This window comes from Prionailurus bengalensis, chromosome B2, assembly GCF_016509475.1.
Source record: "Prionailurus bengalensis isolate Pbe53 chromosome B2, Fcat_Pben_1.1_paternal_pri, whole genome shotgun sequence".
In the NCBI taxonomy this organism is placed as follows: domain Eukaryota; kingdom Metazoa; phylum Chordata; class Mammalia; order Carnivora; family Felidae; genus Prionailurus; species Prionailurus bengalensis.
This window is the reverse complement of record NC_057349.1, coordinates 136126574-136153409: the sequence shown is the minus strand read 5'-3', so window position 1 is coordinate 136153409 and position 26836 is coordinate 136126574. Positions and strand designations below refer to the sequence as shown.

The 26836-nt window shown below is 46.5% G+C and overlaps 1 protein-coding gene across 1 annotated transcript in view; it reads right to left on the bottom strand.

Annotated features, from left to right (window-relative positions):
• Positions 1 to 245: 245 nt before the first annotated feature.
• MTHFD1L (methylenetetrahydrofolate dehydrogenase (NADP+ dependent) 1 like) overlaps positions 246 to 26836 on the bottom strand; it is a 187606-nt gene continuing 161015 nt past the window's right edge. Inside the window, 2 exon segments of the mRNA XM_043592612.1 lie at positions 246 to 613; positions 7801 to 7921. Of these exon segments, the coding sequence (XP_043448547.1) occupies positions 7832 to 7921 (90 nt within the window). The 3' untranslated portion in view covers positions 246 to 613; positions 7801 to 7831.

Here is a 26836-nt window from a genome sequence, read left to right as displayed (position 1 = left end):
AAACAGTTCTGCGTATAAAATGCACTGCGGTCTAAAGGCTATTTATTTATTACAACCCTCCAACGGTCCGAAGATTTCACAACGGATCAGATATTTCTGTGTGCACGTGCAATTTCTTTCGCATTATGTTTCTAAAAGCCCTCGTTGTATTCACAGTTTTCCAGAAAATCTGTCAGGTCACAACCCCAATGTGAACAGTTACCTCTAGAGATCAGAGAGTTTTATCTAGCGTTGGAAACTTGCTGTTTGGTTTTCTAGATACCTGTTTATTTTTAGTTCAAAGACAAAACAGAAAACTCCAGAGTGGAAAATGGTACCTTTTTTGTTCACACTCTTTTAATCCCTCGGTCCCCATAAAATAAACATTCTACAGTGTAAGCAGTGGGAAATAATGTAAACTCTGCAGAAACGGAAAATAAATTACTTTCTTTCGAACTTGGTGGAGGTCCTTTTACTGGACACCATACTCTGTTGCAAACAGAATTCTTGAACGGAGAATAGGTCTTTGGTCTATTTCCCCATTTCTCCCGCATTGTGTAACCGGCATATTTCAAATTCACTTTCTTCTCCAACGGCAGCAAGAAGGCAAAAGACGGGTTTGTGTTTCGGGGGCCTGGAAAACAAAGCCATGTTTCAGTGATTTAAGAAGAGCTTTCTCCCCCCCCCCCACCCCCCGTGATGTCAAACTGGTAATATAGTTCTAAAAAGCCAGAGTCCAAAAGAAAATTCACCCGCAGATAAATGATTCCCTTCACAAGACAGGGCTGGGAATCACTGTTTGGAATCGTCTTTCTTAAGAGCGGTGGAGAATCCGATTCCACACCGCTCTGTGACCCAGTCAGCACGGTCACTGTAGGCAGCGTTCTGAACCTCCTGAAAAGATCAGGCGGAAATTCTAAAATTCTGAATTTGGGCTTTACGGTCCCCGGGATCCTGCCGAGTGAGACCGCTCAGGATTTTAGATCAGGAATCCTGTCGCCTTGGATTTCAGCTTGTCTTTTATGGTAGGCACAGAAAGGAAGGTCTGAAAAATGCATTTAGGGCAAGAATGGAAGGGAGGAGGTCTTAATTGATGTTAAAGCTTTGTTGTTTCCTCTGAAAGGATATTAAGACTCCTGGACACTGTTGGAGCCTGAAATCTTTTAGAAGGAGCAGTCGTCAAACTACATTTTAGAAAAGACAAACGAACCAAACCCCGAAGGTTCAGAAAGTCTCTGTTCATCATTGCGGAAGAGGTGTAAATGCAAGTATTTGGCCTTTAATCTGAACTTATACGTGGAAGAATTTGTCTGCTGGGCCAGAACATAGTGAGTTGGCCTCCCACAGATGAGTGGGGCCTCTAGAGCCAGAAAGGATGCTTGCTTAGCCTCAGAACAGAAGACAGTGACGAAGGCAGGGGACCAGGAATGCAGACTACTCTCCTCGCATCGGATTCAAGTCCGGGAAGTAAACAGAAAACAGGAGCACCCCGAGCACAATAATCCTCAACCAAAAGAAAGTATTTTCGAAGTTGGGAAGGGAGGTTTGCCTGGGGCAGGACCTCACCCCTCCATTCAGGGAGGCGGCCAGCCTCACTTTGGGGGCTCTCGTGATCCTGGACCTGAGGCTCAGGGACACACATGGAGGAAAGGAGGGTAAAGGGAATGACGGTGGGCTTGGTGCACTGGAAACAGCCCAAGGAGGGCAAGTCTGAAGACCTTCCAAACCCAAAGTGGGTGGTTGAAGACCAGCTGATTAGACACCTTAGATTTGTACGTAGTGGTTTTGTGTTTATAGGGGTGTGGCGTATGTGGTTCCACATTAAAAAACAAAACAAACCAAACAAACAAACAAAAAACACCTCTGCGTGTTGGCAGAAGTATAGAAAGTCTGAATACAGATTTTATAAATTGGAAATGCAACCACTCTAGTGAGGATTTAAAAAGAGGAGTCAGCTGTTTATTATTATCCAGTTATTCAGGAAAAAAAACATTTCAGAATTTTATGAGGACAGAATATATAGGAAATAGTCTATCTTGGTATGGAATGGATATTTCTTCAAATTCTTTTTTAACATGTTTATTTGTTTTTGAGAGACAGAGAGAGACCAAGTGTGAGCGGGAGAGGGGCAGAGAGAGAGGGAGACACAGAATCCGATGCAGGATCCGGGCTCTGAGCTGTCAGCACACAGCTGGACGCGAGGCTCGAACCCATGAACCGTGAGATCACGACCTGAGCCGAAGTTGGACATTTAACTGACTGAGCCACCCAGGTGCACCGCCCCGCCCCCCCCCTCAAAAAGTTTCCTTAAAAGGGAGTTAAGAACTTCCCCCCAATTTTTAAAATGTTTATTTATTTTTGAGAGAGACCAAGAGACAGAGCACAAGCTGGGGAGGGGCAGAGAGAGAGGGAGACACAGAATCTGAGGCGGGCTCCAGGCTCCCAGCTGTCAAGTCCGGGAAGTAAACAGAAAACAGGAGCACCCCGAGCTCGGCAGGGCTCGAGCTCATGAACCGTGAGATCACGACCTGAGCCGAAGTCAGATGCTAGCTGGCTGAGCCACCTTGGCGCCCCCGTCACCACCTTTCGATGTCAGTGAGATGATAAAGATGACATCTTTAGATTCAAGTCCCCTCCATCTTTTATTTAAGTGGCCTGAGCTTCCCATTGTGCCCTCCAAGGATGGCTCAGGGCGAGGTACTCGCTGACCTTCATCTTGGAGCATAACGGTAATCAACAGTGTTTGAGTTGCTTCTTGAAAAGACAGTTTTAAGACCAAAATCACAGAGCCCAGGTGCTCCCCGAGGAAACCCTGAAGCCTCTGGTTTGCATAACAGACCCTGACCACAGAAGGGCATCAACCATACTCAAGACTATCGTATGACCATTAACTATCACTGAACATTTCTGCTCTACAGGCAGTTGGGGGAAGAAACGAGCACCTTTCTTTGCACGTGCAGTTCAAGAAAAAGCTTTCTGGGCAAATAACTAACATTTATAGCAGGACTAGAGTCGACCGGATTTCAGCTCAGGGTCATGATCTCACAGTTCGTGCGTTCGAGCCCCGCATCAGGCTCTATGCTTATAGCACAGAGGCTGCTTCGGATCCTCTGTCTCCCTCTCTCTGCCCCTCCCCCCTCCCTCTTTCTCAAAAATAGATAAATGTTAAAAAACAAACAAACAAAAAAACCACCTGAAATCCAATCATCTTCAAACAAAAGACTGAGCAGTAATATGGCAGGATCGGTGTTCCTGGGACAAACAACTGATTTTAATTCTTCCTATTTGGTGCCACCCGGAAGAATGAATCATGCCCTTCTTCTGACAACAGTGAAAGCATCACAGGGGAGCCTTGGAAAGGAGCAAGAGCTCAGATTCTGGTGACTTCTTGACTCTCTGTTCATATGAGATCTTACATGAGTTCCTCGACGGGGAGGTAAGCAGGAGAGGAGAGGAAGCAGAAGGACAGAAACAGTTGTTAACAGAGCGCAATCTTCCGTGTGCTACACGTCTACAACGCGTGCTGCAAAAACTCACGTGTGTGTTACTCTGAGGCTGACAGCACGGGGCTCTCTGGAGTCTGACCGCTCCAGGAGCAAAGCGACCGCCAGACGTTCCCGCTTTTGGTGGGCAAATCTGTCTACGCCGACTGTCATCCAAACGTCAACATTTTGATTCCTTGCACCTTTAATCGCCACAGACCTGACTGCGAGGAGGTGGCCCCTGACCGCGTATTGTGAGGACATGGGAAACAGAGGGTCCGTTTGCGGGAACATCACCCCGGGAGTTCCCGGGAAGGAATGTTTGCTTTGTACAGCGCTTTCTCCCGCGACACTGGATCCATTTTCAAAGGTGCAAAGCAGGGTCAAGTGATGGGTTCTGAACCGCCGCCCGCCGAGCTGGGAACGGGATCGGGCAGTTCACAAAGCAGAAAGGAGCCTTGGATAAGTGAGGGGGAAAACAACATTCTATGAGAGAGTTCAGCGAGAGATAGCCCTATTATACTCCGGCGAAAAAGAATCTGGACAAAGTCATAGCTTTTCATACCCAAAGAATTATCTTTTGTTATACAGAAATGATCCCCAAATTATAGGTCTGTTCAAATACCTGGTTACGATCTTCTAGGGCGGGCCAAGGTTCATTTACCCTGTGACTGACACGCAAAGGGCATCCTTTGGTTTGGGCATAAAGGATGGGGTGAGACAGGGGAGGCAGGTCCCGGGGGAGTCTCGGCATGCGTGCTTACTGGCGGGGCACCTCGACCATGCTGCTGACTCTCCTGGGCCAGCGCTTCCACAGCTCTGAAACAGAACCGCCCATCTCGCTGCACTGATCCCAGCATGACATGTGACAGGCAGTGGCAAGGGGTGGGAAGGTGACTCCCGTGCCAGCTTTGGAAGGAGAGGCAGGGCCAAGCAATGGAAAGATGGCTCTGCAATCCTGGGGTTCGGGACCACGCCTCAGCTACCTCCTCGGGGAGGATCTACCCCTGCGGGACAGCACCTGCCTCCAAGGGGTGCTGTGACCACCTAGGTGAGGTGCTCGGCACGGTGCCTGGCTCACTGAGGTAACTTCCACAGGCCGGCGTCCTGACCTCCAACCCTCGCTCAGCACTGAAAAAAAATCTGGGGGTGCCTGGGTGGCTCAGTCGGTTAGGTGCCCGACTCTTGGTTTTGGCTCAGGTCATGATGTCACAGTTTGTGAGCTCGAGCCCCGCGTCGGGCTCCATGCTGGCAGTGTGGAGCCTGCTTGGGATTCTCTCTCTCACTGCCCTTCCCCTGTGCTCTCTCTCTGTGTCAAAATAAGTAAGTAAACTTAAAAAAAAAGTCCGGAGGAACACTTGTTAGGGAACACAGACCTAAGGATTTAAGTGTACGTGACGTGTCCCTTGGCATTAGCAGAGTCTTAACCTATAATTAAGGTATAACTGGGTTTTAATTACCTACTTGAGGAACAAATGAAAACGGACCACGAGGCTGGAAAAATACAACCCGAGAGGGATAAAAGGGTGAAAACACACTTGTTCTGGAGAAGAATGATAAATGGCAGAAATGCAGCAGAATGGGTTCTTGACGTGGAAGGGGAGATTAGTCAGGATGGGTTAATTTTCAGTGGAAGAGGAAGGATACTGTCATTTTCCCAAGAACTAGCTGGGAAACCCAAGACATTCTCATACACACACACACACACACACACACACACACACACACATTATATCCAAAGACCAAAATGACACCACTATCAAGGCTTCTTTGTGAAATTAGTCTCCTTGGTTTATTTTGTGGGGTTTTTTTCTTCTGAATGGACACAGATTTGAAATGTGGTTGTGGTTCAAACTAAACATAGCCCCCACTCCTCAGTGAAAAACAACAGCATACGCCTCACACACCCCAAACCCAACAATTCCGCACGTTGTATTAATGTCATTTCATACTGGCGTGGTCCCTTACCTTTCTCATCATAGTCTCTAGCGTATTAGTAACAAAGACTTACAAAAAAGGAAAACAATCTCCTTATGTGGACGACTGGTAGTGAAACCAACCAAAGTGAGAATTCAGGTCAAGTAAGCTTGGCTAATAGGCCCACAGTCTGGGTGGCTCAGTGGGTTAAGCTTCTGACTCTTCGTCCCAGCTCAGGTCGTGATCTCATGGTTCGTGGGTCTGAGCCCCATGTTGGGTTCTGCACTGACAGCACAGAGCCTGCTTGGGATTCTCTCTCTTTCTCTGCCCCTACCCTGCTTACTCTCTCTCTCTCTCTGTCTTAAATGAATAAAAATTAAGAAAAAGAAAAAAAGGAAGGGATGCTGGGCTAAGGAACAGGAGCGATTGTGGAGACAGAACTGGGAGTGTTGGGAAAAGGAATGTGTTCTGAGAATATGGTGAGGTTTGATATACGGGATGAGAAAAGCAGCTTCACAAGCCTTTACGACTGGGACTGAGAGTTTTCCCAGGGGCAGGATTAGGAGGGTGGTCATTTCTCTTCCGGAAGGGAAGCCAGGAAAGAAGCCAGCAGGTGTGACTGCAGTCCTGAGGGGCAGACATGAGTAAGACCAAGGGACCCCCACTGTGGGCTGCCTATGGGGGCTCCACGTCAAGACCAGCCCTCTTAAACTGTGTGGACCATGAACTAGCGAGGGTCTCCTTTCTGCTGCCCTGTCCTTCCTATGACGCACAGGGCCCTCTGCGTCAGACTGGTCTCATCTTCATGTACCTTTCCAGTGGTACAAGAGCCCAATCCATCTGTTGTGTCACAGTCGAGTGTTATGCGTTGAACTGTCCCCCAAAAGATATGCTGAAGTCCTGACCCCCAGGACCGAAGACAGTGACGTTACTTGGAAATAAGGTCTTTGCAGAGGTAGTCACTTTAAGATAGGGTCTGGAGGGTGGGCCCTGATTCAATGTGACTGGTGTCCCTATAAAGGACACCCCCATACAAAGACAGAGACACACAGAGAATGCTACAGCCATGGAGGCAGAGATTGAAACGATGTGGGTCCTGCTGGGAAACATTCAGGACGACTGGCACCACCACAAGCCAGGAAGAGGCCAGGAAGGATTCTACCAGAGTCGCTGAGGGGACATGACTTGGCTGACACCTTGACTTTGGATTTCTAGCCTCTGAAACTGAGAGAACAAACATTTGTTGTTTTGAGCCGTCCGGTTGTGATACTGTTATGGCAGCCGCAGGGAATGAATGCCCCCAGATCCGTCTATCACGTAATTCTGACTCCGCACAAGAGGTATGTGGTAGGAAGGTAGAGTTATAAAATGCCTAAAGACACAGTAGTCCCCCTCATCTGCGGTTTCGCTTTCCATGGGTCTAGCTGTCCACAGTCAATGTGGTCTGGGAGCAGATGATCCTCCCGGCACGGTGTCAGAAGGTCAACAGCAGCCTAAAGCTATGTCACGATGTCTACGTCACCCCCTTCATCTCATCGTGTAGCCATTTTATCATCTCCCATCAGCACATGAAGGGGGGGGGAGTGCAGTACAATAAGGTATTTAGAGAGCGGGAGAGAGAAAGACCACATTCATAGAACTCTGATGACAGCATCTTGTTATAATTGTCCTACTTTACTGGTACTTATTATTGTTAATCTCTCACTGTGCCTAATTTGTAAATTACACTTCATCATGTGCGTGTACGTATAGGAAAAAACATAGCACACGCAAGTATTTAGTGCTATCTGTGGTTTTAGGCATACGCTGAGGGGCGGTGAGGGTTTGTGTGTCTTAGAATGAATCCACATGGACAGGGAGGGACACTACATTCGCTTTTTTTTTTTTTTTAATTTTGTTCATTTTTGAGAGACAGAGAGAGACATAGGATGAGCAGGGAAGGGGCAGAGAGAAGGAGACACAGAATCTGAAGCAGGCTGCAGGCTCCAAACTGTCAGCAGAGAGCCCGATGCGGGGCTCGAACTCACGAACTGCCAGATCATGACCTGAGCCGAAGTTGGACGCTCAACCGACTGAGCCACCCAGGCGCCCCGACACTGTATTAAGTTTTAATTCTGGAGACAGAATAATGAGTTCACAGGGTTCCTTTTTTTTAATGGCAAGAGATGCCTTCAACCAATCTATATTCAGAAGCGACATGATTTGACTTTTACTGGACTGGAGCCCATCTCACTGCATATCCACATCGAGGAGTGACCCAAGTCACGGGCTCTTATTCAGTAGGAATTCATAGTAACAAGTCAGGAAGTTACTTATCAGCCCATGTTTTGTAGTAAATATTAGAAAAACAAGACAAAATAAAACTAAAACATATTTGGGGCAAGAAAGAAAGAAAGACACGGGAGGAAGCCCAGGAGCCTACCTGCACGGGGTCCTGTGGAAGTCTGGTTCATTTAGAACAAGCCTTTAACTTGCTCTGTTTCTGTATCAAGATCTATATCATAGAAGCAGGGCCGGGTCGGCAGTCCTGGCATGGTGCTCATCTAGAGGAGAAAACGGAATATTGTATGTTAGCAAATGCCGCAAAACGATCACTCTGAACAGTGTACATCTAATGACATAAATTAACTACATAATTCAATTCAGCCTCCTGTATTAGGTCACCTGTATCTGTTTAAATTCGCCATCTGCTATTTCATTCTTGGTTTAGGAAATGAAATAGAAAAGGCAGATGTCAACTTCCTGAACGTGGGGACCACTTACCTCCCCCCACGGCTCCACGGCACATCGTAGCTCCAAGATTCTCAAATCACATCTTTAATTAAGTCCCCCACCACCCTTAGAGGGAGGTACTAATTTCAGCCTCAATTTATTAAAAAAAAAAAAAAATTTTTTTTTTCAATGTTTATTTATTTTTGGGACAGAGAGAGACAGAGCATGAACGGGGGAGGGGCAGAGAGAGAGGGAGACACAGAATCGGAAACAGGCTCCATCAGCCCAGAGCCTGACGCGGGGCTTGAACTCACGGACCGCGAGATCGTGACCTGGCTGAAGTCGGACGCTTAACCGACTGCGCCCCCCAGCCTCAATTTATTGATGGGACAGGGGACATTCAGGCACAAGCCATGTGCTCGAGGACATGGACAAGGACAAGCAAGGTAGTGGTGGGGACAGGATTGGAACCAGGCCCGTGCTCCTTGCTGCTTTGCTGCGGTGTGTCCAGATCAGTCTATCAGAGTGCGTCTGAGTCCACTTGCACCGGAAACCCTTGGTATCCCGGAGGAAAGTGCTGTGATTGCTGGCGACTCACGCACTAAAACACGGTCAAGGACCTAGATGGTGAGGCTCCGGGATGATCTGCTCCTTAATGATCGCCGTATTTCCTGCCGGACTTTATTACTGTACTTTTCATAAAAAGGATGCTCAGAAACCAATGTTGCATGCGATCGTTTGGAGCAAAGACACCGGGACCCCACCTGGCTTCACTCTTCTGAGGACTAAGGGCTGTGTCTTGCAAAGCTCCTGCCTGCTCTGGCCGGAGAACATTCCAGTGAGATGACGTGTGACACGGCCAGGACTGCGTCCAGGGTTCGCCCACTTCTTCCCACCTGCGACAGAGCTCAGCTCTCTCACTTGCCTCGTCCCTTCTGCAACGACTCAGGATGTCCCCCTCCGCCACCCCCTGCCCCCCACCCCCGACCCCTGCCCACGATGCTGGCCGACTCCTGCGGCTCATACTGGGGTCCGTGGCCCAGCAGTGTGGGCATCACCGGGAACTTGTTTGACGTCTCAAATCTCAACCCAGCTCGGGCCTGCTGAATTGGAATCTGCAGTCACCAACTCCCAGGTGATTCGTGTGCACGTTACCCTTTGCGAAGGCGGCCGGCTTAGACAATGTGGCCGAGGAGGCCTCCTCCTTCAGCACTGGGGAGGGAGCTCCGAGGTAGAAGAGGTGAGGAGGAAGGGGACGGGAAAGTCTGATTCACCCCTGGCCATGCTACTTCACCCTCCTCTGGAGCAGCAGGCGGGGAGGACATCCGTGCCCCCACGGGCCTCACTAACCACCTGCTCCCTGAGAGTGTGGTGAGAGGGCCACGGGACCTGCTCTCTGTGTGGCCGGACGCATCAACACGGCGATGTCTGGTGGCTAGCTCCTGTCTTGCCAATTGTGCAGGATTGTACTTTAGACATATCATGGGCTAAGAAGGCTTCTGAGGGGGCACCCGGGTGGCTTAGTCTGTTGAGTGTCTGATTTTGGCTCAGGTTATGATCTCACAGTTTGTGGGTGAGTTCGAGCCCCACGTTGGGCTCGCTGCTGTCAGCCTGTCAGGGCAGAACCCGCTTCGGATCCTCTGTCCGCCTCTCTCTACCCCTCGCCTGGTTGCGCTCTACTGAAAAAAAAAAAAAAAGGCTTCCGAGCCTTCCTGGAATATTGCCACCGTTTGTAACATGGCTTTGAGAAAACGTGCTCTGGGTTTCAAACAATTAACTACAAATAAAGTTCCGGCACCCAGCTTGGAGGTGGGGACTTCCTGAATTTTAAACCTTTACTTCTGTGGATGCCCACTTATCCTGGCAAACGTTCTGCTCCTAGCAGAGCAGTAACATTTTTCTCTGGTTATCACAGTGGCTGTGCATATCTGAGGAAGCCCAGAAAGAAATCCATGCTTCCTGTTGTAGCACCGGGACACAAAGCACAAAGGCCACTGGTGGCAACTGTTCCTGTTTTTTTCCAGCTGCCTGTGGCCAGCTCACACCGGTGCTCTACAGAGGTCTTCCTGCCTACCCACACTATGCCACGGGCATTTTCAGATGCCTTTAGAAAGTGTGTGGCGGCATGGATTTGGAAAAAGGGACCAGCGTATTTTATAGGTTAAGAAATGAATGATCAAGATGCTCAGAGGTCGAGCATCTGACTTCGGCTCAAGTCACGATCTCCCGGTTCGTGGGTTCGAGCCCCGCGTTGGGCTCAGTGCTGACAGCTCGGAGCCTGGAGCCTGCTTCGGATTCTGTGCCTCCCTCTCTCTCTGCCCCTCCTCCGCTGGCGGTCTGTCTCTCTCTCTCAAAAATAAATAAACCTTAAAAGAAAATGAATCATCATATTCAGCCACAGCGATGCTGCCCCGTCCCTTAAATTAACTCTGTAGATGGAAGGCACATTTGGCAGTAAGAACGTTACCCAGACTTTGTTGCGTCTGGGGCCGCAACACTATTCACCGCAGGGCAGAGTTCAGTCTGAGGCAGGCCAAAATCCACACGAGGTGAGAAACCCAGGAAGACGCCTGTGTAGCTGGGCCCTCGTGGCCAAAGCCAAAGTGTCAGCTTTGTGTGCAGACGGTGACACAATAACACAACGGCTGCCTCTTCATGCTCTTTTTACTGACATGAAAATTCAACTTGTCGTCATTTACTTTTTTTTTTTTTTTTTTTAGAAAAGTGAGCTTTTTTCTTTTTAAACATTTATTTATTCTGGGGACAGCGTAAGCAGGGAAGGGGCAGAGAGAGGGGGACAGAGGATCCGAAGTGGGCTCCCTTGACAGGCTGACAGCAGTGAGCCTGATGTGGGGCCCAAACTCACGGACCATGAGATCATGACCTGAGCCAAATCAGCTGCTCAACCGACTGAGCCCCCTCATGATCAACTTTTTGAAATTAGAGTTCAAGCCCCGCGTCGGGCTCTGGGCTGATGGCTCAGAGCCTGGAGCCTGTTTCCGATTCTGTGTCTCCCTCTCTCTCTGCCCCTCCCCCGTTCATGCTCTGTCTCTCTCTGTCCTAAAAATAAATAAACGTTGAAAAAAAAAAATTTTTAATGTTTATTTTTGAGACAGAGAGAGACAGAGCATGAACGGAGGAGGGGCAGAGAGAGAGACACAGAATCGGAAACAGGCCCCGGGCTCCGAGCCGTCAGCACAGAGCCCGACGTGGGGCTCGAACTCACAGACTGTGAGATCGTGACCCGAGCTGAGGTCGGACGCTCAACCGACTGAGCCACCCAGGCGCCCCTGAAATTATTTTTTTAATGCTTATATATTTTGAGACAGAAAGCATGTGTGTGAGTGGGGGAGGGGCAGAGAGAGAAAGAGAGAGAGAGAGAGAGAGAGAGAATCCCAAGCAGGTCAGCTCAGAGCCTGACCATGTGGGGCTCGATCTCATGAACCGTGAGATCATGACCTGAGCAGAAATCGAGCCTTACGCTTAACCAACTGAGCCACCCAGGCGCCCCCATCAATTCTGATTCTTTCAGAACAAAACCGGGAACTAAAAGTTGCCAAAATATTAAATGCTGGGAAGTGTGAATCTGTTTCCTTCATTTTCAGCCTATTTCTCTCAAATGGGGGGGAACTAAGTTCAATCCGAAGCCTCCCATGCTCCTTTCCAATTATGCAATCGTCACTTCCAAGAATCAGGGCTACTTATTTGGGACCAGAGGACAAGAAAGCACGTAGGGTCTGAAGAGCCAAGGGACTCCCTGCCCTGTGGACAAAGAGCCATCCCTAAAGTTCTCCTGCTGAGCAGACACAATATGGAATTATGTTAACAAGACCTAAAACATTCACATAAAATTCTCTCCCAATAAAAAAAACTTTGTTATCAAAGGACTGTGGCCCCCAGACAAGGGTCACTACTGCGCTATGGGAAAGAAAGAATTTGGACAGCCCTTGGGAGTTGACCTCTGGCCCGACGCCTGGGGTCGGAGGTGATCTGTGTTGACTTTATTTGTGTGTCCTCTAAGAAGGCCCCTTGCTTAAAATAACGAGGGAGCCACTAAATTGTACTTACTTGTCACGCTGCATTAATGGATTCTTTTGCAAAGGCTGAAAAACATGGGCTTTTGCCCTTCATGACCCTAATTTTAACGGCAACGAATCTTCAAAATCTATACTGATTTCGGGTGAAGCTTATTTTGGGGAAATGGTGAGTTCTATGAATAGTCTTTATAAACATACATTAAACCTAGTTAAAGAGATAATCTTCAACTACTTAAAAGTAGTCCTCGTAAGTAAAAAATATTCTCGGCATGAGCAGAAAAATTGTTAAGAATTCTATTTTGTAAAGTGATAGAATCGTAATTTCTACTTCACCAAAATGTCGTTGTAGTTAATTTTGTTGTGTTGGGGAAATTTTTCTGGCTTCTTAAATCTACTTTTTCATACTAAATAAATTATCCAGTTTTATTTTGGTTCGGAAACAAAAATAAACATTTTTACTTGCATCTGTTTGTTCTTGTAGTTTGTGACCTGAGGTAGAATCCTTTCTACACACTTCTTCTCTCCAAGAGATCACCGAACACAGTTGATTTTCTTTCTTATGAAATAATAACTCAAAAATGTAAATTCTTTATTAAGCCAAAGTATTTTCTGAGTGGTAACTTTACTGTCCTTTGCCTCTCAGTCTTTGGCTAAGATCAAGTGGAAATACAGTCCCTGGCCATATAACGCCTCAATAAATACTTTTAATTTTTTGTCTTTTTAAAGTAGGCTCCACACCCAACGTGGCGCCCATCGCGGGGCTTGAACTCACGACCCTGAGCTGAAATCAAGAGGTGGATGCTTAACCCACTGAGCTACGTAGGCGCCCCAACAAATACTTTTTAGAATAGAGGAGTAAAAATGGAGGATAATTAAGAGAATTCGGAAACAACCAAAAAGAAGCCTTCTTGAGGATCGGGCTTTTTCCGTTTCTTCTTTGGCTGTGAAAAAAGCTACTGGAGGATAATGCGTGAGGAAAGGTGGCCACATATAATGCCCAGTGACTGAAAGAGAGGGAGATGAAAAATCATTACGATGAAAACAGGTAAGGCTGCTACACCGGGGTTTCCATTGGCCTCACTTAGAGGAGAGAGATGTCCCGGGATTTTTTTCTGGGCAGTTAGGTAATATCCACCTGCACAGCTTGTGACCCCATTCCAAAATATCTGTTTATTAGCTAGGGACACTCTGAGAGTGTGGGGATATGTCCTGTTAGAGTGCACTTATCTCTCCTGGTGGCCTCTGGGGTCCTGTTCCCACGTGAAGGGACACGGTGAGGTGTCATTCACCTCGGGAACCTTTGCGGAGCATTCCCCGTTGGGGACGCCACGGTGACCAGGACCTGGTCCCCACTTTAAGAGGGACAGACCAATAGAGCAGACCACTGGGATATTTGGACCAAGTCACTCCACTCTGTAGTTAAAACACAAAATCTTTTTCCTTCTATGATTTTTATGTAAAAAGAACGTATGTCATAAATGCTTAACTTACGACTTATTAAGACATAAGCCACGTTCAATTACTATAAACACTACCACGTTGCAATGGCACACTGTGCCCAGCGTTACACGGCTCAGATTACTCTGATTTAGGTCAGGGGCCTTGAATGAAAGAATGGGCAAGCACTGTTATTTTTCTCACCCTTTGTAAGGGAAGACTCGAATTTTCTTCCAGTGCGAGGAAGCTAGTCCCTAACTGTCTTCCCAGATTTTTAAAAATCTACTTAAAAAAATGTTTTTAACACAAAAAAGTGAAAACCGCTAGGCGTAACAGGCAAAGTCCTCTCCTCATCCGCCTCCCAGAGGGGAGCCCTGTAAATAATGTCCTGTGCCAACTCCAGGGTGAGTTTCTCTTCCTATTTAAGCGACGTAGCTGTATAATGTATATCCTTTTGTACAGAAATTGGGTAATTCTACATGTATAATCCTGAAATCTGATTTTCAGGGAGATTAATGCTTCAAACTGGGGTAGTTTTTACACAAGGGAATACTCTCTGGAGTGCGTGAGGCAAGAAGAGTGTCCTCACACATTCTGTGTGCGAACTCTTCTGGGGCTGCTCTTTGGAAAAGGAGAGATTGGGGGAGTTTATTTAGAAAAAAACAAAGATATGGGGCGCCTGGGTGGCGCAGTCGGTTAAGCGTCCGACTTCAGCCAGGTCACGATCTCGCGGCCCGGGAGTTCGAGCCCCGCGTCGGGCTCTGGGCTGATGGCTCAGAGCCTGGAGCCTGTTTCCGATTCTGTGTCTCCCTCTCTCTCTGCCCCTCCCCCGTTCATGCTCTGTCTCTCTCTGTCCCAAAAATAAATAAACGTTGAAAAAAAAAATTAAAAAAAAAAAAAAGAAAAAAAAAAGAAAAAAACAAAGATAAATGTGAAGCAGGAGGGTCTGACCAGACATACACGAAGGAAAGAAGAAATTCTGCTACTTGTTTGCAGTGCTTTGAGCGTAAGCTAAAGATTTCAAATGTTACAAAGGACTAAGTTTTGAATGGAAAGATGTTGAGAAGTCTCCCGGCACCCCATAATTCTTTTCCTTTATTTGTTCTGATTGTGAGGACAGTATCACTTAGTTTCCTCCCTCCCTCCCTTCCTTCCTCTCCGTCTTTCTCTCTCTTCTTCTTCTTTTTTTTTTTTTAGGTTTATTTATTTAGGCAGAGAGAAAGGGAGAGAGAATCCCAAACAGGCTCTACACTCAGCGGAGAGCCTGATATGGGGCTCGATCTCATGGCCCAGGAGATCATGACCTGAGCTGAAACCGAGAGTTGGAAGCTTAACCGACTGAGCCACCAGTCACCCCAACGCCCTAGTCACCCCTTCGGCTGCGGTCACCAGGAGCGCCCTCCCTGCCCTCGCGCTGGCTGGCTCAGTAAGACAATATCCTTCCAGTTCCCGTGCCCGGAAGCTCGGAGGTGGCACACTGAAGGCCGGGCTGGGTCCTACAGCCCAATGGTTTCTCTCTGTTGTCCTCTGGGTGTTGGCTTCATCCTCAGGCTTCCTGCTCTGTGTGGGCAGCTCTGGACCAAAGGCGCATACCCCATGACACCCAGCGCAGTACTATGCTAAGCACTTTCCAGGCACTGCGTGTAGCTCATTTACTTCCTACAGCCCTGCGGGGACGGGCTGCCGCCATTATCCCCATCTTGCACACTGGGAAAATGAGACATGGAAATGCATCATGATGTGCCCCAGATCACACAGCTCAGAGCTGGTGGAGCTGGAATTCAAATGCAGTGAGTCCCGGCCCTGACCGCGGAGCCCCACGCTTTCCTTACTCGATCATGGCGTTGAGTTCACGGCCCTTCAGTGGCAACATGTGCACTTGGGCCGCAGCGGGGGAGGAGGATCTCACCCGGACCGGAGCCGCAGAAAGCAATGTTGTGAACCCTTTTCGTGGTAGAAACCGCTGCGTCCCATGCCAGCTACCGATGTCTCAGCCACGGCATTCGGGTAACTAAATTTACATGAATTTGTCAAGTAAACTCAGTTACTTTACAACTTCAGCCTGGATTCCTTTTAAACCGTGTAACGTTTATTTAAGGACATGTGACACAGCTTACGCTGGGGGTAGGAGCCTTCCAAATGACATCTTAAACATCTAGTCACAGCACTTAGCAGTGAGTAAATCATACCTGATGACTGCCGAAAAAATTTCCAAAATGATACACAAACAATAACACCCAGAGTTTTTTCTTAAAAATAATAGGCTTGCAGCTTTTTAACGATCAGCTGTGAGACGTGGATTATTGAGTCCCCTCTGAAAGTGTGAATACCATTATCCACTGAAATAACCGAAGAGCCACATCAATTTTTACCTAAAAAATTCAGGGAAAACATCCCATAACTATGTTTGGGACTTGCTCTGATAATTCATTTCAGCGGGTTGCCAAAATCTGAGATAGACAATTTGAAATCAGTGCTACTGTTTTTTACCCTTTTGAAAAAAAAAAAAATTATTTTTGGGTGAGCGCAAGCATCGTGGGGGGGAGGGGCAGAGAGAGAGGGACAGAGAATCCAAAGCGGGCTCCACGCTGACAGGCTGACAGCATTGAGCCCGATGTGGGGCTCGACCTCAGGAACCATGAGATCATGACCTGAGCCGCAGTCGGATGCTCGACCGATGGAGCCACCCAGGCGCCCCTCGATGCCACTGTGGATCAATGAGTTGGCTTCTCTGCCACGTACAGGCTTTGTTTTTATTCCTTGCCAAAAATGATACACAAAGGCCACACCTCCAGAGAGAGGTGGTATTAAATTGTTTGCATCTTGTTCACATTTCCATGAGACAGCTCTGGACATTCCTGCCTTTCCTCATTCCACCACAAAGGCCATATCTGAGCCTGATGAGACAGGTGAGGTGGAAGAGGCTTTTTTTTTTTTTAAATTAAAGTTCTATTTTATTTATTTTTAGAGAGAGAGACAGACAGACAGACAGATGGAGGGAGAGAGAATCCCAAGTAGGCTCTTTCCTGTCAACTCTGAACCCTACCTGGGGCTCGATCTCACAAATGGTGAAATCATGACCTGAGACGAAATCAAGAATTGGACACTTAACCGACTGAGCCACCCAGGCGCCCCTAAGAGGCTCTCTTCTTCCCACTTACAGGTGCAGCAGTGGGCTCCAGGCTGTGGTGTGCCCTTCCCTGGGGCCCATTAGGAAGGGGGTCCCCAGTGCAGAGGCGCTCGGGGGTAATCAAAGTCTTGCGAGTAGCAGTAACCCAATCAAGGCCGAGGTGTGGTGGGAAGGGCTCCACCACGAACGACGGGTGTGCGGGGCGGGCGTTCCTGGGTAAGTTACTTCCCCAAGCCCTTGGTTCTTATTCTGGAAATGCAGTCTGAGTATCAAACTATCTGCGGGATAGGGCCTATTTCAAAACTCAAATGAAATAAAGAAAGGACCCTAGTCTAGTGGTGAATACACAATAGAGGCTATTGTCACTTTATTACAGAAAATACAACCCTCATTATCTCCTGAAGTGAGTGTAACTTATGTATGCGAGACACAAAAAAAGGAAGTTTGAAAACAATTCCTATTTCTGACGAATTACGGATTTCTTTGATAAGACAAAAATGTTCAGTAGTTTCGTGAGATGTTCCCCTAACTTTTCTGGCCTTACAAACAATCTTAAAAGCCATACTTCCTGGCCTTTTTACTTATGGTAATCAAATCTGAAGCTATCCCCAACTAGACCTAAGATACTCAAGCAAACAGGGCCCCCCCCCCTCTGCTTGAGGACAAATCTTATTTTAAAGGAGAAGCCTCCAAGAGTGTGACGATGGCCCGAAAGCCGCTGTGCCCCTACCCTGAGCCGAGTCGGTCGGAAATGAAGGCCCCTGTCTCTGTGCAGGGCAGAGAAGAGGCTGGGAGGGTGGAGGCACATTCAGTCATCTGCCAGTTGAGAGACAACATCAGCTCTGGCACAACAAACCAATTTAATAATGCTTCACCGTTTGGGAACCTGATATTAAGTAATCAAATTCTCGTTTCTGAGAAGCTCATCTGCACATCGAGGGGGGGTGTTCTGGGCATGGGTTTTATCCCAAGGTCCTAATGGCAATTGAATCATTATTCTGTAAGGCACTGAAAGCAGAGAGAAGATGCAGGGGACAACAGGAAGGAGGAAGGCAGGCGTGGGGGAGGGCCCGGGCTGCTCCAGCATTTAGAATTTCCTTTTTGTCTTCACCCTGCCCAGCCCCGCCACCGACCCCCTGCGTGAAGGATAAAAAGCTGCTGCAGCAGGAAAACACAAGGCAGAGGGAGAGTGTATCCATTTCTTTGATGTCCCCTTTATGCTTCTCTTGGGACCGAGGCAGAGGGGTGGTCCGGGGAGCCTGCCGGGAGGAGGGGAGGTCTGGGGAGCTGCGGCCTCTAAGGCTCCCCGAAGGACCCTTGGTTGGCCAAGTCTTGGGGAGGAAACTGATTCAGGGAAGAATTCAGCACTACCCTGCCACCTAATTTGACTTGTAAATCCTAGAGGTCTACTTTGCTCTGCAACATTTTTTGTTGTTTTAAGGCGGAACACTCAGGACCGCAGGCTGGGTCTACGTAAGGCAGGTGATGGACGGAACTGAGCCCCATCCCTCGCTCCTGTGGGAAAGCCCTAGGCTCCAACGAGACGAGCTGGAGACAGGGCTTCGATTAAGTGAGGTCCTAAGGGTGGGGCCCTGACCCAACAGGACTGGTGTCCTGGTAAGAAGAGGAAGAGACACCAGAGACCATGCACACATAGGGAAGGCCCTGTGAGGACAAGGCTGCCTGAAAGCCAGAGGAGGGGCCTCGGGAGAAACCACCCCTTCGGATGCCTTGGTCGTGGACTTCTGGCCTCCAGAACCTCGAGGAAACACCTCCTGTTGTTCAAACCCCTCAGTCTGCGGTACTTCGTTGTGGTGCCCGTGCGGGTGGTTCCTTGCCTCTACACGCTTTCCTCGACAGCAACAGGACGCGTTTTTCTTCTGTAACTTTCCCCAGTTCCTGGACTGAAAGAGTCCTAACTGCGCTACTTGCAAAGGCTTCCCTAAACTGAACATTTTTGCCTCATCGCGGGGCCGGACAATAATTACAGGACTGCGTGCGGGGGCAGCCGGGGCGCCTGGGCTTTGCCAACCCAGCCACCCCTCCTGGATTTCTCTCCACCTTCTTCACCCGTCTCCCCCCCCCCACCTCCAGTGCCTCTGACACTTGGGGGGCACAGCGGCCGCCCAGACCTGCTTCCTCTGATGCGGTGGAAGAAATACAAAACTGTGGGCCACTGACCCTACATCATTCACAAATCGTGCCCCTCCCCCTTCCGTTTCTCACAAACACACAGGATACGTTCAAAATAAGGAGAAACACCGAGAGAGTGAGCTGACAGATTCTCTTAAGTTTAATTTTGATCAAAGAATATCACGTACGTGGCTCGAAAGGTCACACTGTTCCCCAAGGCATACTGTAAGAAATGACAGGCCCCCCTCTGCCGCTGCCCGCCCGCTGCATTCCTACGCGAAGCCTCTACCTACGCGAAGCCTCTACCGACTCCCCACTGCTCTGGATTGGCCAACTTCAGTTACTATCGATTGGCTTCCTTAATACCGAAGATGAGGCTTTAATCTTTCACATCCCACCACTCATGCTCCCCTCCCCTCCTCTTTCCATCCCTCAAACGTACAACTATCATTACCTTTGGGTAGATCAGGATTTACTGGACTATAAACGTTACTCGGAGTGAGGCCGTCATCCGGATTCTGAACACACTTGCGTCCGGCCACAGCTCCCGCTTCTCCCGGCGCCAGTAACTGCCCTGAGTCTTCATGAGCTCAGCTGGCTGCGTGCTTATCATTCAACCAATTCCCAGGGACAGGCCTCCAGGTCAGCCTTCCTGGGGCCAAGTGTGAGGGGAGCCTCCCTCGCTTGAGGGTGCCCTTCAGCCTGCAGGCCAGCGTCTGGTGGGATCTCTCTTTGCCGTGACCCTGGGGATTCCCTTCTGGTACTTTCTACCGTCTCAGTTTCCATTCGCCGTACCCACATTGTGGTAGGTACACCCTGTGGCGGCTTCCAATAACTGCTTCTCCTTGAGAGTTGAGACCTGTGACTTGCCCTTAACCAAGAGAATATGGCAAAGGTAAGGGGGTGGGGCTCAGTCGTGCCCCCCTGCCAGCTTTCAATAAGTACCATGTTAGGAACGGGCTAAGAAGGCCACAAAAACCACATGTAGCCTTCAGCGGATGGCCAACAAAAAGCTGGGCTCTCAGTCCCACAAATGCAAGGAACTCAGATGAAGAAGAACCCTAGGGTCATATGAGAACCACGGTCCCAGCGAAAGCTGGGACTGTGGCCTGAAGGACACTTAGCTAAGCTGTGCCTGGACTCCTGATCCGCGCCAACTGTGACATACAAATGTGCACCGTTTTAAGCTGCTCAATCTGTGGGGATGTGTTACAGCTAGGAAAATAGAAAATCAATACAGGGATCTTCCTCTTTTAAACACTTTCTCTCTTGTTTTTCCATTTGCTGCAACTTTATGTTAAAAACTGCATTATTTAGTAGCTTGGCATACGATGAACCTACACACGTTCAAGGGTCAAGGTTATGGTGTGCGATTGCAAAACAAGCTTCTATAAACATTTATATACAGATCTTTATAGGGGCTTTTACGTTTCACTTCTCTTGAGTAAATAATTAGGAAAGGACTTTTTTTTTTTTTTTTTGGCCATAGGGTAGACACGTTTAATTACCAACTTATTTTCTAAATGGTTTAAAAAAAATTTTTTTTTTTACATTTATTTATTTTTGAGAGACAGAGTACAAGCAGGGGAGGGGAAGAGAGAGAAGGAGACAGAGTCCAAAGCAGGCTGCAGGCTCTGAGCTGTCAGCACAGAGCCCGACGCGGGGCTCGAACTCACAAACCGTGAGATCATGACCTGAGCCAAAGTCAGATGCTTAACTGACTGAGCCACCCAGGTGCGCTACCAACTTATTTTCTAAAGGGGTCATGTGCTATCGTGCATTCTTTCCAGTAGCATGAGACTTCCAGTTGTCCCATATCCTCACCAACATCCGGTACGGTCAGTTTTTTTTAATCCTAGATATTCTAATAGCTATGTAGTGGTATCTCCCTGCGGCTTTAATGTGCGTTTCCCTAATTTTCATGTGCTTATTACCCATATATTTTCCTGGGCGAAGTGTACGTTCAAATCTTTTATTCACTGTTTGATTTCTCATTATAGGGTTTTGAGAGTTCTTTCTATATTCTGGATACAAGTCTTTATCAGATAGATGATGTGCAAATGTTCTCTCCCTCTCTGTGGCCTATTAAGTTTAGAAATATTTGTTTTTTTTCCTAGATGCCTTTCAGTGTTGATTTCTAAATTAATTTCATTGTAGTTAGAGAACCTATTTAGTATGATTTGAATCCGTTAGAATTTATTGAGATTTACCTTGTGGCCCGGAATATGGTCTATCTTGGCAAATATTGTGTAAATGTTTGAAAAGAATGTGTATTCTGTTGTTAGACAGAGTGTCCTATTAATGTCGGTTGGGTCAAGTTGGACTGTAGTATTGTCCAAGTCTTCTACATCCTTATTAATTTTCTGTTTAATTGTTCTGAGGGGTTTTAAAATCTCTGCATTTGTGGCTTTGTCTGTTTTCCCTTACAGCTTTGCTCCACGTATGTTGAAGCTTTGTTATTAGATACATGAACACATAGGATTATTATGCCCTATTAATGAAATGGCCCCTTTACAGTTATGAAACAACTCTTATCATCCCTGGTGATATTCTTTGTGCGAGTTCTGTTTTGGTACCCCTGTAGTTTTCTTTTGATTAGTATTGGTATTTTTCCAGCCTTTTTCTTTTTCTTTTTTTAATTTTTTTTCAACGTTTTATTTATTTTTGAGACAGAGAGAGACAGAGCATGAACGGGGGAGGGGCAGAGAGAGAGAGGGAGACACAGAATCGGAAACAGGCTCCAGGCTCTGAGCCATCAGCCCAGAGCCCGACGCGGGGCTCGAACTCCCGGGCCGCGAGATCGTGACCTGGCTGAAGTCGGACGCTTAACCGACTGCGCCACCCAGGCGCCCCATCCAGCCTTTTTCTTTTAAACTAGATATGTCTTTATATTTAAAGTGGGTTTCTTGTTATGTATTTGAGACTTGCATTTCTGGTCAGTCTGACACTATCATTTAGACCATTTATATTTAATGTGATTATTGATACAGTCGGATTTAAATCTACTATCTTGCTATTCTTTTTCTCTTTGTCTATCTGTTCTTTGTTTCTTGTGTCCTGTTTTTCTGCCTTCTTTGGACTGGGTTTTTTTTTTTTTTGAGAGAGAGTAACAAAATTATTTTGAGAGAGAGTGTATGTGCGCACGTGTGAGTGAACGAGGGGCAGAGAGAGAGAGAGAGAGAGAAGCTCAGACAGGTTCTGTAATGACAGCAAGGGCTGTGCCGTCATCACAGAGCCTGATGTGGGGCTCAGTGTCATCACTGTGAGCTCACGACCTGAGCCAAAATCAAGAGTCGGATGCTTAACCGACTGAGCCACCCACGCACCTCCCCTTTCGTCCTAACGTTTACATGCCCGCGCCTGGACTGAGTATTTTTAATGATTTCATTTTCTTTCTTGGTTGGTTGAGGAACTACAACTCTTTGCTGTATCATTTTAGCGGCTTCCTCAGTGCTCATGTGCACACACTTAGTTTTTCAGAATCTACCATCGAGGGATGTTACGCCACGTCACGTACAGACCTTGCGATATTGTTCTCGTATGTTCCGCTTCTATGTATTTAAAAAACTCCACGTTTCTATTATTTTTGCTTTACACAGTCATTTATCTTTCAAAGAGACTTAAATGCTAAGAACAGAAGTCTTTACGTTTACCCATGTGGTTACTATTTCTGGCGGCGTTCTGTGCTTTGAGTAAATCCAGGTTTCTGTCGGGTATAATTTTCATTCTGCCAGAAGGATTTCTTTTAATATCTCTTACCCTTCAGGTTGGCTGATGCTCAATTCCTTCAGCTTTTACTTGTCTAATAAAGGCCCTTATTTCACTGTAGTATTTGAAAGGCATTTGAACTGGGTAAAGAAACCTAGGTTGAGAATTTGCTTTCAGTGCTTTAAAGACGTCGCCCCTCTGTCTTCTGGTCTGCGTGGTTTCTGACGAGAAACCGGCTGTCGATTTATCTCTGTTCCTCGGTACATAATGTGTCTTGTATCCTCTGCTTATTTTTTATGATTTCTTTTTATCACTGGCTGTAAGCAATTTTTTTTTACATTGAAAATATGCTTTATCGAGGGATAACTGATGTATCACATTATATTAGTTTCAGGCGTACAACAGAATGGTTTGAATTTGTATATATTGAGAAATGATCACCACACTAAGTCTAGTTAAACATCTCTCACCACACAGAGTTACAAAGTATTTTTTTTTGTCTTTGTGATGAGAACTTTTAAGATCTACTCTCTGAGCAACTTTTAAATATGCAATAGAGTATTAATTAGTCACCATGTTGTACATTACATCCCGTGACTTATTACCATATGGAAATTTGCACCTTTTGACCCCTTCATCCATTTAAGGAATTTGATTAAGATGCACCTTGAGAAGCGCCTGGGTGGCTCAGTGGGTTAAGCATCTGACTTCAGTTCAGGCCATGATCTCACAGTTTGTGAGTTTGAGCCCTGAGTCAGGCTCTATGCTGACAGTGCAGAGCCTGCTTTGGGTCCTCTCTCTCTCTCTCTCTCTCAAAAATAAAATAAGTAAACATTAAAAAAAAAAAAAAAAAAGATGTGCCTTGATGTAATTTTCTTCATGCTTCTTGTACTTGGGATTTGCTTAACATCTCAAATCTGTGGGTTTATAGCTTCTGTCCAATTAGGAAGATTTTCCCCATTATTTCTTTAAAAAATGTTTTTTAATATTTATTTTTGAGAAAGAGAGAGAAAAAGAGAACGAGACAGTGAGCAGGGGAAGGGCAGAGAGAGAGAGAGGGAGACACAGAATCTGAAGCAGGCTCCAGGCTCTGAGTTGTCAGCACAGAGCCTGATGCAGGGCTCGAACCCATGAACCGTGAGATCATGACCTGAGCTGAAGCTGGACACTTAACCGACTGAGCCACACAGGTGCCTCTGCCCATTACTTCTTAATGATGCTCTTTTCATTTTTTAAGCCTTTTTTGTTTCATTTTAGATAGCCTGTATTGTTATATCTTCAAGTTAACTAATCTTTTCTTCTGTAATATCCAATGAGCTATTTTTTCATCTCAAACATATTTACAATTTTCATCCCTAGAAGTTTGATTTGTCATTTTTATGTCTTCTGTCTCCACTTGACATGTAAGTCTTTCCATTGCTCTCTTGAACATATAGACTACCATAATAACTGTTTTAATGTCCCTGTCTACTAATTCTATTATCTGTGTCATTTAAAGGTTAATTTTGATGGACTTTTCTCATTATAGGTTATATTTTCCTGCTTGCCTGTGTGCCTGGTAATTTTGGACTGGATGTCAGATATTTCATCTTCCTGGGGACTGGATATTTTTGTATTTTGGTACTCTGTTCTGGGATACATTTAGTTGCTTAGAAACAATTTGATCCTCTAGGATTTTGTTTTATAGTGTTGTTGGGTAGGACTGGAACTGTATCTAGTCTAGGATGAAGTTTTCCCTTCCTGAGGCAAGATCTTTCTTACTATTCTAACCAGTGTCCCCTGATTATGAGGCTGGTGCCTCTTCCTGGCCCTCTGTGGGAGCCACGCACTGGTCCCTCCAATTCTTTTGGGTGATCCTTTCTCTGCCTTCAGGTAGCTTCTCTACACACATGCACCGATCGCTTGAAAACCCAAGGAGGCCCCTCTGTGGCCCTTCGGAGCTCTCTCTTTCGCTCTGTACGGCCCCTTCTTCTCTAGTATCTGCTCTGCAAGCTCTAGATGCCTTGCTTTCCCGGGACCCCATGCCTTCAACTCAGGCGGACAGCTGAACTCTTCTGGGTTTGCTGTGGTTTCACAGCACCATGGAACCTTTCCTCCGGGCAGCAGTGGAGGCCACTTGTAGGGCTCACCTTGTTAGTTTCCCATTTCTCAGGGATCAATATCTTTTGCTGCCTGGTATCTGAAGTCTTGCGTGTTATCTTCTCAAATACTTTGTCTAGTTTTCTCCTTGTTTCAAATGGGAGGGTAAATCTGGTCCCTCCTATTCCATCTTCACTAGAATGCAATTTACTTTTAAGAATGTTCTATGTCGCTGGATGAGCTATTATGTTATAAATGTGAATATGAAATTTATAGGCTGATGGAGGTTTTCAAGGTTACCATTATGCCACTCACTCTACCTACAAGGTAAGGTTATTGGAAACATGGTGTTTTTACGTATAGTGACAGAAAATATGTAGCCCAAGAATAAAATGAAAGGTCCAACGGTACAATACAGGGGCTAAAAACTAAATTCACTTTCTTAAACCCAGAGTCAAAATTCCACCCACTGATTAACATGTGAAATACATATAGGAACTTGTGTGTGTGTGTGTGTGTGTGTGTGCGCGTGTGTATGTGTGTAAAACGTTGGCAATCTTTAGAAGGGAGCATGAGAAATCTTATACTTATAATGTAGATTAATACATGTACTTTTTAAAAAGAAAATTATAAAAACAGGAATAAAGCAACACACATTTATGTTTCAGCTTATAAACTGAAAACCAATATGAAAAAAAAAAACCCAGGATTCTCTAGTTACTGCCTAGTTATCTCCTTTTCTCATTCAGAACAAGTCGGTTTCCTTTGAACTTTTCTGTTTTTGCTAAGTCAGCTCCTTGCACGTTGCTCTGCTACCGACAAAGCAGCAAGAGCCATTTGAAGTTCAGGGTGCCTGTCAGCCGCCCTCTCGGTGACCTTGGTGAATGAGAGCTTCTCACGATGGGACATTCGCAAATAAATATGTGGCTCAGGCATCCGACAAGCCTCTGAGTAATTCTCTAGCCTGTTGAAGTACAGTGATACCATCAGCCCATTAGCTATTTTCCCACAGAAACCAAGCCAATAGAATCTGAATTTTTCATATACTTCTATATAAGTAACAAATTGTCAATGTAGATGCACTTTCCACCGGTTTGATTGGCACCACCAGTCTCCCAGCTTTGCTGTCCCATTTCCACGATAATCCTACTCCGCCTTCCTCCTCCTTCTATCCCCGCCCCAACCATCACGCCTATTGTAATGTAATTTTCTGTAGGCGAAGAGTAAATCTGGTGCTTCCGTGAAAATTTAATTTCAAGCACTTACATCTAGTGGCGGATGAGGCAAGACTGCAAACACTTGTTTCATTTGTGGTTATGTTTAAGAGTTGAGGCAAGTGAGTGAAGCAGGGTTCTGATTTCTCTAAATTCACTGGGACTGGTGGGTGGGTGGGGGTGGGGGGGAGCTGCTGGCTTCCAGAACAGCTGTTTCCCTTCCCTGTAGTCAGTGGGGAATTCCGTGGGGGAAAGGGCAAGGACTGGCTCTCGGCCTCAGGTCCTTTGCATTTCATTCTCACCAGGACTCGGGGGACATTGGGAAAGTGAAAACAGCTCCCAATGGGAAAGAGGTTAGGGGGTCCGGAGACAGTTTTATACATTTATTACCTAAACATAAAATTGCATGGACCTCTCTTCTTCTAAATCACAGGTTGAAAAACAATGGCCCACATGCCAAATCTAGCAGGCCACCTATTTTTGTAAATAAAGTTTTACTGGAATACAGCACCACTCATTTGTTTATATGTGGCCTATGGCTGCTTCTGCACTATAGCAGGGTTGAACACTTAGGACAGAGGCTGTGCGGTCTAAAGCCCTTACCATCTGGCCCTTGACAATATTTGTTGGCCTCCATTTTAAAAGAGGACTTGAGAAGAATGTGGGTATTCTACAACCTTCCCCAACGACACCAAAAACATTTTGTAACTAGCGAAGTGCACGTATCAACTGAATGAGAGAGGCTGGTGATAGTAATGGAATCCTGATAACTGGAATAACAATAAACCTATTTTTCAAAAGGGCATTGACCTGGTATATTCTCCATGTTTTGGGGGACTGCTAGGGGAGAATCATTCTCAGGTTAAGAGAGATTTAAATATAAATGGTAGTATGCTAATTTATAGTGTTCTTTCTTCTTTAAAAAAAATTTTTTTTTTAATGTTTATTTTTGACAGAGAGAGAGAGAGAGAGAGAGAGAGAGAGAGACAGAGCATGCATGGGGGAGGG